At 40.3% G+C, this 12,594-nt stretch overlaps 2 protein-coding genes across 2 annotated transcripts; one reads left to right on the top strand and one right to left on the bottom strand.

Moving 5' to 3' along the window:
- Nucleotides 1-2,457: 2,457 nt before the first annotated feature.
- cog8 (component of oligomeric golgi complex 8) lies at nt 2,458-7,466 on the bottom strand. Its single transcript, XM_002937574.4, has 5 exons — nt 7,071-7,466; nt 5,292-5,499; nt 4,021-4,854; nt 3,483-3,651; nt 2,458-2,948 (listed from the first exon to the last, which is right to left on the bottom strand). The coding sequence occupies exons 1-5, from the start codon at nt 7,418-7,420 to the stop codon at nt 2,692-2,694; spliced, it is 1,818 nt and encodes a 605-aa protein (XP_002937620.2). The 5' UTR covers nt 7,421-7,466; the 3' UTR covers nt 2,458-2,691.
- Nucleotides 7,467-7,530: 64 nt separating this feature from the next.
- Nucleotides 7,531-12,559, top strand: nip7 (NIP7, nucleolar pre-rRNA processing protein). Its single transcript, NM_001103042.1, is given in 5 exon segments — nt 7,531-7,607; nt 8,478-8,564; nt 9,272-9,410; nt 11,251-11,391; nt 11,775-12,559. Coding segments are annotated over 5 exon segments (543 nt in total). The 5' UTR covers nt 7,531-7,551; the 3' UTR covers nt 11,895-12,559.
- Nucleotides 12,560-12,594: the final 35 nt, after the last annotated feature.

The following is a 12,594-nucleotide window of genomic DNA, read 5'->3' as shown; positions in this document are numbered from 1 at the left end:
TTCTATTCACCAGGTGCAACATTAACAAGATTCATGAATTATTTGATGTTTTAGGGGTGCAACAGATTTCCCAAAGAACCTTTTTTCATTATCAATGAAAATTTTTATTCCAAAGTGTTCATCATTTCTGGGAAAAAGAACATAAGTGAGAACATTGGAAGCCACCCTATCGCATTTACTGGTGACGGCCAGTGTGATAGCTGCGGTTTCTCTGCAAAATATTGCACCTATAGCTTCATTGATCTTGCCACTAATAAAATCGTGGACTTTGAAATAGTGCAGCGCAGTGAAACATCTTCCTCCAATGCCATGGAAAACTTAGCATTTCAAAGATGCCTTGACAGAATCATACAAGAAGGTATTAATGTGTGTAGTTGCAACGGACAAGCTCCCAGTATAAAAAAAAAACCTTGGCAAGTGACAAATACACAATAAATCATCAACTAGACATTTGGCATTATGCTAAAAGCCTCAGAAAAAATTATAGCAGCTTGCAAATGTAAGCAATGCAAGGATTTAGGCCTTTGGGTTGAGGCAATAATTAGACACTTCTGGTGGTGTGTTCGTAACTGTCAGGGACATGAAGAACTGCTGAGGGAAATGTGGGTCTCAGTTCTTCACCACACAGTCAACCAGCACAGATGGAGTGGAAGTAGGAAATACTCCAAATGGATTCGGTGCATCCCTAACCAAAATTGAGAGATTTATATCCACCCACACCTGTTGTCATACCATTATGACAAAAGTTAAATAGCATTTATTTAGCTTATATGTGCAAAGATTAAGAGGCATAAATAAACTGCTTATGATAGGGTTGTCACCAGGCTGCCATGTAAAGGTAGGGGATAAAATTAATATTTTTTTATTTAATATATATCAGGAGCAAAGCTGTGAACTTTGTAATTTCAGATTTGGTGTTCCTCCTTAAACGGAAACAAAAAGTGCTAAACCATCACTATATAAAATGCAAATCTATAAAATATTGGTGGGTACAGAAATGAATACTAATAGACTACGGAGCTGCAATCGCACAACATGCGTCAAGTTGGGTGGGTGACCGGGATTTTTGTCACACTCCTGATAATTCCAGGAGACTTGACAGCTCTGAGACTATTAAAGGAAAACTATACCCCAGAACAATGTAGGTCTGTATAAAAATATATTGCATAAATAAGCTCATATGTAAAACCCTGCTTCATCAAACCATTTTCATATAAATATACTTGGGCCCAGGCTGTAGCACTTCCAAGCCCTGTTTGAGCTCACTTTTACAGGGAATGAAATACCACACCTGGAGAGAACCATCATCTGGGGGTTGAATTTTTTTTCTTAGGGCGACCAACCATCAAATACTTTCTGGAGCACTTTCCACTTCAGGGAGTAAGAGTGTTCTCCTGTCCAGCTGACAAAAGCAGCACTATGCCTGACACAACTTTTTGTCTTTTACACGTGTACACCATCTCTCATGGCTCTGTGGTGCCTAAATGTAGCAAACTAAATATACTGTTACAAGAGGCTCAGAAATATGGCCCCCATTGACTAACAGGGGCACTTAATAACAGAGAGCATAGATATGTATCTCAATCTTTTACAAAATGCTTTTAAAAGTTTTTCTTAAGGCATTTCCAAGATTCTGTTTCCCCTATCCAGCTAACACCAAGCACAGCACTTGTGAGGTCAGTCACAACCATCAGAACAGGAGATAGTAGTGAGCACCTCCCAGCAAGTTCCTGAAGGTAGAGAGCAAGAAGGAGTGGCAGACATCCAGCCAGTGTTTTTTGTCAAGGGGTAATAATACAATGCACAATGCATACATGCCCATATATACATACTGCCATTCATACACAGATCTACAATGGCCAATCAACCGAAATTATGGATGCACCGAATCCAGCTCTTTTGGGCAGGGCTCTCTTCACCTAGACCGATTCGGTAGCTTATCTGCCCGTGTATGGGCACCACCGGCAGGCTTCCCCAAAAGACATCTGGCCTGAAATTGGGCAGATCTCGATTGGGCAGGTTTGATTTTTCTGTCGGACCAGGCAACGCATTGGCTCGGTGATGAGGTCCCGATTCAATGGCGACTATGCCAGTTTTAATTGGATCGTTTGTCAGTATATCTGACTGAAATTTTATCTCTGTATTTTACGAAGCAAACCTGACTAACAAAGTTAAAAAAATCCAGCTGTCCCTTGCCCATGCAAGTCCACTGGGCAAAGAAGAAGAAAAAGACCTGTATGCAGTTGTACATTACTAATGTTTATATTTTGTTAATATGCACTTGCATAGCAAATGAGTATTAGTGGATTTCTAATAGAAATAAATTAGTGCTAATGTATTTAAGACTGCTACTCTATAAGATTGGTGAATTTTTCATCCCCACTTTTACTAATATGTAAGACAGTCAGTTATACTCTATGCACTACAACAACTAAATAAAAGCTACAACAAGACATATTTAAGAATTATAACTTATTTAATATACAGAACTTGGTTGCTTCATTTACCAATAATGTGACATTGGTTGACCAAGCTTAGTTATAATGTACATCACATATTTGCACCAATCACAGTTCTTCTGTCACCACCTATTGAATTTGCCACATTCATAATTTGATTTATCCTTTGTGGAACCCATAAAATATTAATCTGTCTTTAAATCGTAAATAATCTGATAAGTTTTTAATCAGTTTACTGAAGTTCTAAAGTAACTTCTGCTTCAATAGTTTGGCTTTCTTTTGATTTATCCACTTCTTTCTTCTCCTCCACTGGAGTAGATAACAGAGTTCTCTCTGGCTCACTGTCACCCTGCACATGTGTTACAGAATCACTAGCTGTCAAATCTGGGGTGTCTTTCTGAGGCAGTATTCCCTCCAGGGCTTCTTGCAGCACAGTGACATCAATAGAACAAAGGTTGCCATAGCGAGACAGATGTGCAGGTGCCACACCTGACAAAAAAAAAGGAAGAAAATGTGTGGGGCAATCAAATGACTTTGTGGTAGTATTACAGTAATCAGGGTTAAGGTGACCCTAGGTGGAAAAAAAGATAAAGTAATTTCTTTGTAGGCTTTACAAGTGGCTCTCCCCAGAATATAGACAAAAGTGGTAGGAAACTCTAGTGGTAAAAACTAAAATTACAGTTCTCTTACTGTATTAATGCCCATAAAATATATCAGCAGAAAGGATTCTAAAGGTATTATCTACTGCTGCCAAGTTGTTGAATCAAAATTAAATAGAGGCGAGTATGAGTATTATTTCAAATTGTTGTTAGACTACATTTATAATGTCGCAAATTAGCCCCTTTATCTTTTAAACAAGTTTTGTAGATTAAAGAATACAGTGATAACACCAACAAGATATGGGTATATCAAAGAACAGCATTATCTAATTAATGCTGTTTCATAGCAATATGAACAAAAAAAAAAAAAATGGATGTGATAAAATAAAAAAATTTAATAAATAAAAAAAGAAACCTTTCATACCAAGGATCTGGGCTCTCTGCGCTGGTGGGAAGAGGACCTGAAGACAACGATTAAGAAAAGGAGTCAGGTCTTCAAGAAATACTGTGCAAAACTGGATAAAGAGTTCACGCTCCTGCATGCTAAATGCAGCTTCTTCAGCACGTTGAAAAGTTAGAATTGTCTTGACAACCTAGGGGGAAAAAAGACACAAATAGTATAAGTTCCACCTCTGCTATTTAAATCTGAGCAGGGCTCATTCTGATATTTATTGGGCAGGATGGAATTTACTCTAGGTAATTGCTGCAGAAGGTTGTTTATGTGATCTGCTCATCATTTGTTCAATCCCAGGCACCACTTTATTTAGAAATTGATCAGATATGATTATTGGTTCAGACCTTTGCTAGACAACTAACAACCAAATGTGTAGGCAGTTATTTTATTTAACAATGTGAAAATAACAGAAACAACTATTTAACCTGTAGGGGGCAGGGGCCTTCTTAAAATGTAAATTAGTTCAAGTAAACAACAGAAATCATTAAAAAAGTTGCAGTATCAGTACCTTTTCCAATGCATCTTGTAGTGTTGTTGTTACGGCTTCCGTTAGTGCCACTGGGCAACAAAGCCGCAGGTCATTAAATGCCACAAGAATATTATTTAGAAAGCAAGCAAGTGGAGGAAAGTCTAGGAGAACCATGGGGGGCTGCAGTGTCCCAGGTTGTGCAGTAGGTGTCGGTACAGGAGTGATGGTACTGCCTAGGACTGTGGGGGCAGAGATTAAGGTGTACATGTTCATCTCCTCCTGAAACTTCTCCACAGCTTCATGTACCGCTTTAGCAAAGGTCTCAGCAGCAACACGCTGAAAGATAGGTGGCAGTTGCCCGCGAAAATCTACGCCCACTCGACTGAAGGAAAGTCCAAAATACATACACTGTCCCAGCAAAGAATCCAGTCTTCCACCAACCCCTCTTTGGAGGTCATTTTGAAGAACTTGCAGGAACTCTGTAACTTTCTGTAGAACCCAACCATGGAAGATTGCACCTTCACTAATAGGCAAAGTTCCTGTGGGTGGTGGTGGAAGAAGAAGAGGGTCCTCATCAGAAAAAATTGCACGGTACTGTGTGATAACGTCAAAAAGGTTGACACGGCAGCTTTCAATAGTTTTGGTGAGGTGGAAGTATGGGTCATCATTTGGAATAGAATTTTGAAGGGACCGCAACCAAGAATCACGAGCTTGCAAGAACTTGATACGTAGCTCAGCTTCTGTGAACACATCCATTCTGCGGAGGTATCCAATCACTCGCAGACAAGCAGGAAGCTGAATGTTGCTGCGAAGCTGCTGGAGAAGCTGATTCAGCATAAGTTGTGCAGATTGTCGAACCTCATTCACTATTCCCTGCAAAGAACAGATAAACAACTAAATAACTCACAGTGAATTATGTAAGTCATAGTATTCAATGAATTTCTGCAGTGCTGAACACTTAATTCAGTGTTACATACTTTTTAAGACAACCTTGTATGCACAGACTTTGCATAACCACCAGTAAACAAAGTCAAGGGCTGGCACCACTTCCTAGGACTTACATCATTTTGCACTGAATCATGACCCTAGTAAACTCAGAATGATCATATTTTCCACAAAGCTCCTCTATTGCTTGTTCTTTTCCATGCTTTCAACAATGAATAGTATTTTCTTAAAAAACAATGTAGTTGGATGCTTCTCTCAGTAATATAAACATTTAAAGAAAACATCTGATTTTTGGAGAGCAGATATAACTGCTTACAGTTATTTTACATAACTAATGCAATGAATCACTGCACAATGAGACACACCTGTATGACAGGAACGGAAGAATGCTTCTTCTCCAAACGTCTGACGTATGCAGCCAGCTCCAGCGCCTCCTCATAGTATCCGTTCCTCACACATGTATCCATAAGCTGTGGGATTTCCAGGATCTCCAGGATCTCAGTATGCCTGTTTAAAGTCAGTGTGTTCATGCGCCGACTTGAGCTGATCTCTTCAGCCTGTTTCACAAAGTTCCTAATTGTAGAAAACCGACAGAACTTGGTTAAATGTTTACAACCCCAACAACAGTGTGAAATTATTCTACATACATATATTTTGCTACTTGCTGATTTAATGTCAGAATATGCCACAGGGTACCAGGATTTTTCCCAGTGGACCCTGACTTTGGTGGGCCCTTTGCCCTTTTTAGAGAATAGAACATGAACTCTACCTTTACCAGGCTCTGCTTTTGTTTTTATTTATTCCTATCAGTGAGAAACATAGGAAAGAGTTAAGGTGGCCACACATGGTGCGATGGTCGCATGAAAGATCGTACAATCTGCCACTAGCTGTTCAGGGCTGAAACGGCAGATAAGGAGGTAGAAACAATAGGATTTCTACCTCCTTCTGCCGATTCAGCCCCAAAGACAGATTTTGCTCAGACGCCTTCTATGGCGCCTGATCAAAATCTTTAAACCGGTCCGATCAGCGAGTCGACCGATATCAGCAGCTTCCTGCGATATCGGTCGACCCACCGACTTGCCATACACGCACTGAATATCGCACGAAACGAGTTTCATACAATATTATCGGTGCTTGTATGGCCAGCTTTAGTTTAGGAGTGTGTTTACCCAGAGGTAAAGACAGATCTCCACATTTATTGCGCCAGATAAGCAGGGGAATCCAGTGAAGCTATTAATTATATATAGCTGGCAGTGGAGTTTGTATAGTGTAATTGGGCTAACAGATTTCTCATACAATTATATATTGTGACACTGTCTCTCTATCTGTGCTCTGCAGTCTGTCTGTATCCACTTCATTGCTCTATGCTCTTACACAGCTTGTACTAACAATAATGCATTAAACAGAACACAATCAAAGGCACAGCTCCCCACACAGAATAAGTCATCAATGTGTATTTTTGAAAGCAGCCATTCTGGTTGCTGCACACTCTATGTATAAAATGCTTCTGGTAGAGTTCAGTGAACTGGCATCTAGTGGGAAAAAATCAGTGTTTTCTAGTGTTACCAATCAGTCATATTTAAACAATAAACCTCTTAAAGATGGCGATACCAGGATTGTCTAAGACAAAAAAGTTTTAGGGCTCTGGCTGATGGGCCTGGCATTAAGTTCTCTGGTGGGCCTTTGGTGTCCCAATCCAACACTGATCAGGCCTTTCTGTAGTACTGACAGGCCCCTATAAAGAACAGAAGAGTGTCAGTAGCACTAAAGAACAGCAAGTGTTTACTATCCACCTTTCCACTCGGGGCTCTGACACCTGGGCCCCCACTGTTCAGATCTGCTTCTCTCATTGGCACTGGGCTGGGTTAAAGCGATTATCCAATGAGCTAGGGTGCTGTTACAAATGTATAGCAGAAGATCTTGCAGCTCCAAGACCAGAATGATACCTTAATGTACACATGAACAGAGTGAAGTCAGGGGAGGCAGCCCCACAATTTGGGAATCTCTGTACTAGAGTATGGCAGGGGTAGGCTGAACGGTAAGTGGGAGCAGGAAAGCTAGAACACGTAGCATCCCTTTAGGACACATGAGCCAGGTGACAGGTAAGTAGGAGGTGAAGCTTAGACAGGAGATAATATACGGACCTGCAGCTTTCTTGGAAGCTGGGCAACTTGTTCAGGAGGTGGGACACACTGCCCTCCACTTGGCCAAAGTCCCGGTAGATGAGCTCGGTGCATTCTGCAGTGCGAATAAAGGTTTTATAATTACTGAATGCCAAGTCCCTGGTCTGCTGCAGGATCTGACTCCGCTCGTCACTAAGCCTCTCCGGCTCTCTGCGCAGTTTGTCCAGCCCGAAGGAACTCAGTTCCAACAGGTAAGAGGCAAAGTCCGGGCTGTCACGCCAGCTCTCCGGAAAACTCGCACGAAACACAGAGGCCAGCAATCCCTCATCTTCCACGTCCATGGTTGCCATCTTGGAAACCGGAAATAACATAGCAATAATACTTTAACAACGCCTACCAAGCGCCATCTTGGTAGAGGCAAACAAAATATGAAAACTTTATTCAGTGCGCACAGCGGCAGGATGTGGTTTCTGTTTCCGGTTACATTCACGTGGACTCCAAGATGAGGCCTCTCACAGATGAGGAGACGAAAGCGATGTTTGAAAAGTTGTCAAAATAGTGAGTTGGGGAGAAATGGCTTCTTAGTGGAAAGGGAGGCAGGTAGTAAGGCCAAGGCATTTGTTCTGCTGAAATCCATGCACGTGTACTTGTCGTTGAAGGGTTGGGTAGAACTGCAGGGTAATAAGCGTAGTGATCTCCAGCATGGGGTGCCATGATTGTGGTTCACAAGGAGAAACATATCTGCTAAAAAGCCTGCTTTTTATTAGAAAGATACCTTATGAGTATTTGTTGCAATACAAATTTTAAGTGAAAAGAAATAAAAATGATTTTGTTGTAGTCCTGCCAGTTGACTAAACTGTGGGGGCTACCATTTGTGAGGGAAGCTCATTTATTAAAACAGCTCCCAATTGCAGAAGAGAAACAGAAATGTTTGCAGGGAAGGTGAAGTTAACGTCATTCTTCCCTGCAAACATTTCTGGTGTCAGTATCTCTTTAAATAACAAGGGCACGTATGGGAGCCAAGTTCTTTTACCTGTGAGAGGTGGCCGGTCATAGAGTCTGTGGTCCGGTTGAGAAAAACAATACAATACTTATAATATACAATACCCCCTGCCAGCGCTATGCTGCCTGCACCAGATGGGAGCTCCCAGTGAGGACGCAATGTTTCCTTATAGCCTGGGCTTAATGCCATAGCATCCCAAGCCTCTCACTTTGCGTCTGATTTCACATGCATGCACATTATCAAAAATCTGTGACACTAAGCAATGGCATGCTTGTGTCCCAGAATGGAGCTTGCAATGGGAGATGGCGGCATAGCACTTTCAGTGGACGATACAGTTTAGGCCCAATAGGTCCCCTTTAAGGATGATGCAACAATCCAGTATAAGGAGCTTACAGATGCTTTATTCACTTTTTTGTTCATTTTAGTATTGGAGAGAATATCAAGTTGCTGGTGGACCGGCCTGATGGGACGTACTGCTTTCGACTACACAATGACCGTGTTTATTATGTGAGGTGAGATCATAAAGTTATATTTACTGGGATGTGCTAAATGTTAGGCACTTTAAGTAGATACATTTTTGATGTGTGGGTACCCCTGAGAATGACATAAGCTCAGCAAGCTTACTAAAACAAACCTAAACCTACAATAGTATTTGTTTAGTTAAAGGAATACTGTCATGGGAAAACATGTTTTTTTCAAAACATATCCGTTAATAGAGCTTTCCAGCAAAATCCTGCATTGAAATCTGTTTTTTTACAGATTTTTTAAAATTTCATTTTGAAATATAACATGAAGCTAGCCATATTCTTCATTTCCCAGGGTGCCACAGCCATGTAACTTGTGCTCTGATACTTCAGTCACACTTTACTGCTGTGATATCCCCCCTCTCTCAGAAGTCGATCAGCAGAACAATGGGAAGGTAGCAAGATAGCAGCACCCAGTAGATATCAGAATAGCACTCAATAGTAGAAATCGAAGTCAAGGTTGGGACTCCCCCAGTTACATGGGAGTAGGAGAAACAATAGGTTACCTGAAAGCAGTTCTATTGTGTAGTACTGGCTGTTTCTGAAAGCTCAGAATCAGGCACAATGCACCTACACAATGCGCCTACACACCAATATTACTACAAAAAATTTAGTAATGTTATTTAGAAATAAAAAGTACACCATAAAAATCATGACAAAATCCCTCTAACCTATAAATTATGGTTTTCTTCCAGTGAAAGGATCCTTAAACTTGCAACCAACATTGCTCGAGACAAGCTAGTATCCCTTGGAACCTGCTTTGGAAAATTTACCAAGACACACAAGTTTCGTCTGCATGTCACTGCTTTGGATTATCTGGCACCCTATGCAAAGGTCAGAAATTTTCTTATTTCTATTTTATTTTTATTTTTTTTTATTAGAAATAAAACTTTTTAGGAAGATCCTGTTCACACAGGTAGTGCTTTAAAATATTCTTTATTTTCTCACACACATCACATATTCACTATATCAATTTCATGTCTGTTTTATGTTAGGTCTAAATCACTCCTTTATTTTAGTAGAATACGATACAGTAGAATTATAAGACAATATGCATGGTCTTATTCAGACTAAACCCCTACACATATACACAAGGTTTTCTTATTAAAAGCCAACAATCATATTCTTTACAACCTCCCCTCCCTCTTTCATTTTGGTATTGTGGCATTCTGAGCAATGAATATACAGCATTTCAGCAACGAAAAACTGCATATTCCGTTAACAAATAGCCCACTGACATAGCAGCGCTGATCAACCGCTGCCAAAAAAACAGAAAATACATTAAAGGAGAAAGAAAGGTAAAAACTAAGTAAGCTTTATCAGAAAGGTCTATGTAAATACAGCCTTAAGCACTCACAGAAATGCTGCACTGAGTTCTCTGTCAAAAGATTTGTTGTCTATTTTCCTCTGCCAGAGACATGCAGCTCTTGACTCTCTCCCCTCTCCTGCTCCCCCCTCCCTCAAGAATGCTAAGAACTCACTCCCCCCCTTAGGAATGTGGATCTGAGCCAATCAGCAGGAAGCTTCCTCATAGTCTTACAAACTGAGCATGTACACCGGTCTGGGTCCCGGTATAGGAGCAAGGCATTATGGGAACTTTCTTTACACAACTCAGTGTTTTTTTTTAAATGGTACTGGTATGTATGTATGTATAACTTTATTTATAAAGCGCTACTTATGTACGCAGCGCTGTACAGTAGAATACATTAATATAAACGGGGTATTAAAATAGATAAATAAAAAGTATTACAATAAACACAAATAAATACAAGATACATTTGCAATAAGTTAGGAGTCAAAGACACAAGAGGATGGAGGTCTCTGCCCCGTAGAGCTTACAATCTAGATGGAAATTGATATACCTATATTCATATTATTATCGCTAGGTTTTGATCTCCTGGGGTTGATAAATCTTTTCTTTTCCAACAGTCTTGTTGGTACAGCTGGCCCAAATTCCATTCTGGAATTTGTTTTAAAGGAGAAGGAAAGGCAAAGTCTCTTGGGGGTGCCAAAATGTTAGGCATCCCCAAGTGACTTTAATCGCTTACCTTCTAACCCGGGCTGGTGCCCCTGTACAGAGAGAACAGCACCAGCCCGAGGTAGCAGCGATCGCTTCCTCCTTCCTGATCAATTGTGCACGCATGCGCAGTAGAGTGAAAAGCCGAACTTTAACAGAGAAGTCGGCTTTTCACTCTACTGCGCATGCGTTTGTTCTGGACAATTGGCTGCAGCACGAGTGGGAAGGAGGAAGTGCTCTCGACAGGTACCCGAGGCTGGTGCTGTTTTCCCCTAACAGGGGCACCAGCCCGGGGTACAAGGTAAGCGATTTAAGTCACTTGGGGGTGCCTAACATTTTGCCACCCCCAAGTGACTTAGCCTTTCCTTGTCCTTTAAGCAAAGAGAAATGGCAAAGTATGGTCTGTGCTTTGCAATTCGTCACTAGGCGGTGTATAATAAATCATTGGCATTCCCAGAGAAAAGCTCTTTCCTTGTCCTTTAAATCAGTATTGCCTTACTTCGGAACATATTTGTACTCTTGCTCTGACTGCTTTGATCCAAAACATCTGCACTCGTATTGTTCAGTATTCAGCTCTACTGCCATGTAAAGGTGTTTGTAATGTAAGCAAAGTATGTTGTAAACATTTCCTACTCTTACACCTTGTCTACCTCACAGTACAAAGTATGGGTGAAACCTGGAGCAGAGCAGTCTTTTCTTTATGGAAACCATGTGCTAAAATCTGGCTTGGGGCGTATCACAGAAAACACATCTCAGTACCAAGGAGTGGTGGTGTATTCTATGGCTGACATACCACTGGTAAGTGAATGTGTAGAATATAGTTACATGATGTCTTGAACACAGTCAACGTATTCTAGTTTTTTTTTTGTTTTTTTACATTAATTATAGATTCAGCTAATAATGCGAAGCGCCAGGTTATCATATTCAGAACTAAACATTTGTATCAGTTGCATACTATACATTTTTTAGTTCAGTCTTCCAGAACCTTAAGGGTTTAGATTTTGCTAAACACTCAGGACGCAAATCTGGACTGCTAGGATTTGATTGAATTCTGTGCATATTGAGTTTTTGAATTGTAAACAGCTTCTCTAATTTTAGAGCAGTAAGATTACTGCATACTGCAGTGGGTTTATACAGTCTTGAATCTGAAACCTGACTTATTTTTCACTGTTGTTCTGCAGGGATTTGGAGTGGCCGCAAAGTCAACTCAAGAGTGCAGAAAACTTGATCCTATGGCAATTGTGGTTTTTCACCAGGCAGATGTTGGGGAGTACATCAGGCATGAAGATACTTTAACATAAATGTACAGGCAAATAGCTACTTTTCTAAGAAAACTATATGGACTAAATGCCTTGTTTGTGCGAAGCAGGCACAACATATTTGTATAAACTTCATTTACTGAGGAACAGTACATACATCATGAACATTTGTGTCTTCTCAGCATTGTTGCTTTCTCTGGACTGACATGCTGTCTTGAACTGAGAGGATTGTGTTCCCCTTTTTTCAGACTATTCTTTGATTAAACTTTGACATATGGGATCTCTAACTTCTTTCATGACATCAGAAAAGCTTCCAGAGTTGGCAATACACACTTTCAGTAGTGTGGTGAATTGAGTCTATGCACGTGACACAAATAATTATTTAAATTGTTTACTATTCACAGATTAAAACTGTAGTATATAAACTAAGTCTGTCACAGTCCATGGTGTTTTAGTCTTGGGTTTTCTAATAATCTGATGTTTACTAATGTATTCTTTTGCCTGTCTGGTTGCTGTGAGCTGCAAATCTTTTTAGCAGCATATTTTCCTTTCCCCATATGACAACAGAGTAACACCTGAGACAAACTTGTCTGCTTCATGCTTTTATAAATGCAAATATGTGAACAGAAGTTGTGTGCACACAATGTGTGCAATTGTCATTGTGTTTAAAATGAGATAATTTTTAATATAAACCATAATTACAAAAACATGAGATTTCTTGATGTTCCACAAACCCCTCTAA

This window comes from Xenopus tropicalis, chromosome 4, assembly GCF_000004195.4.
Source record: "Xenopus tropicalis strain Nigerian chromosome 4, UCB_Xtro_10.0, whole genome shotgun sequence".
NCBI lineage: Eukaryota > Metazoa > Chordata > Amphibia > Anura > Pipidae > Xenopus > Xenopus tropicalis.
This window is presented reverse-complemented; position numbering and strand designations above follow the sequence as displayed.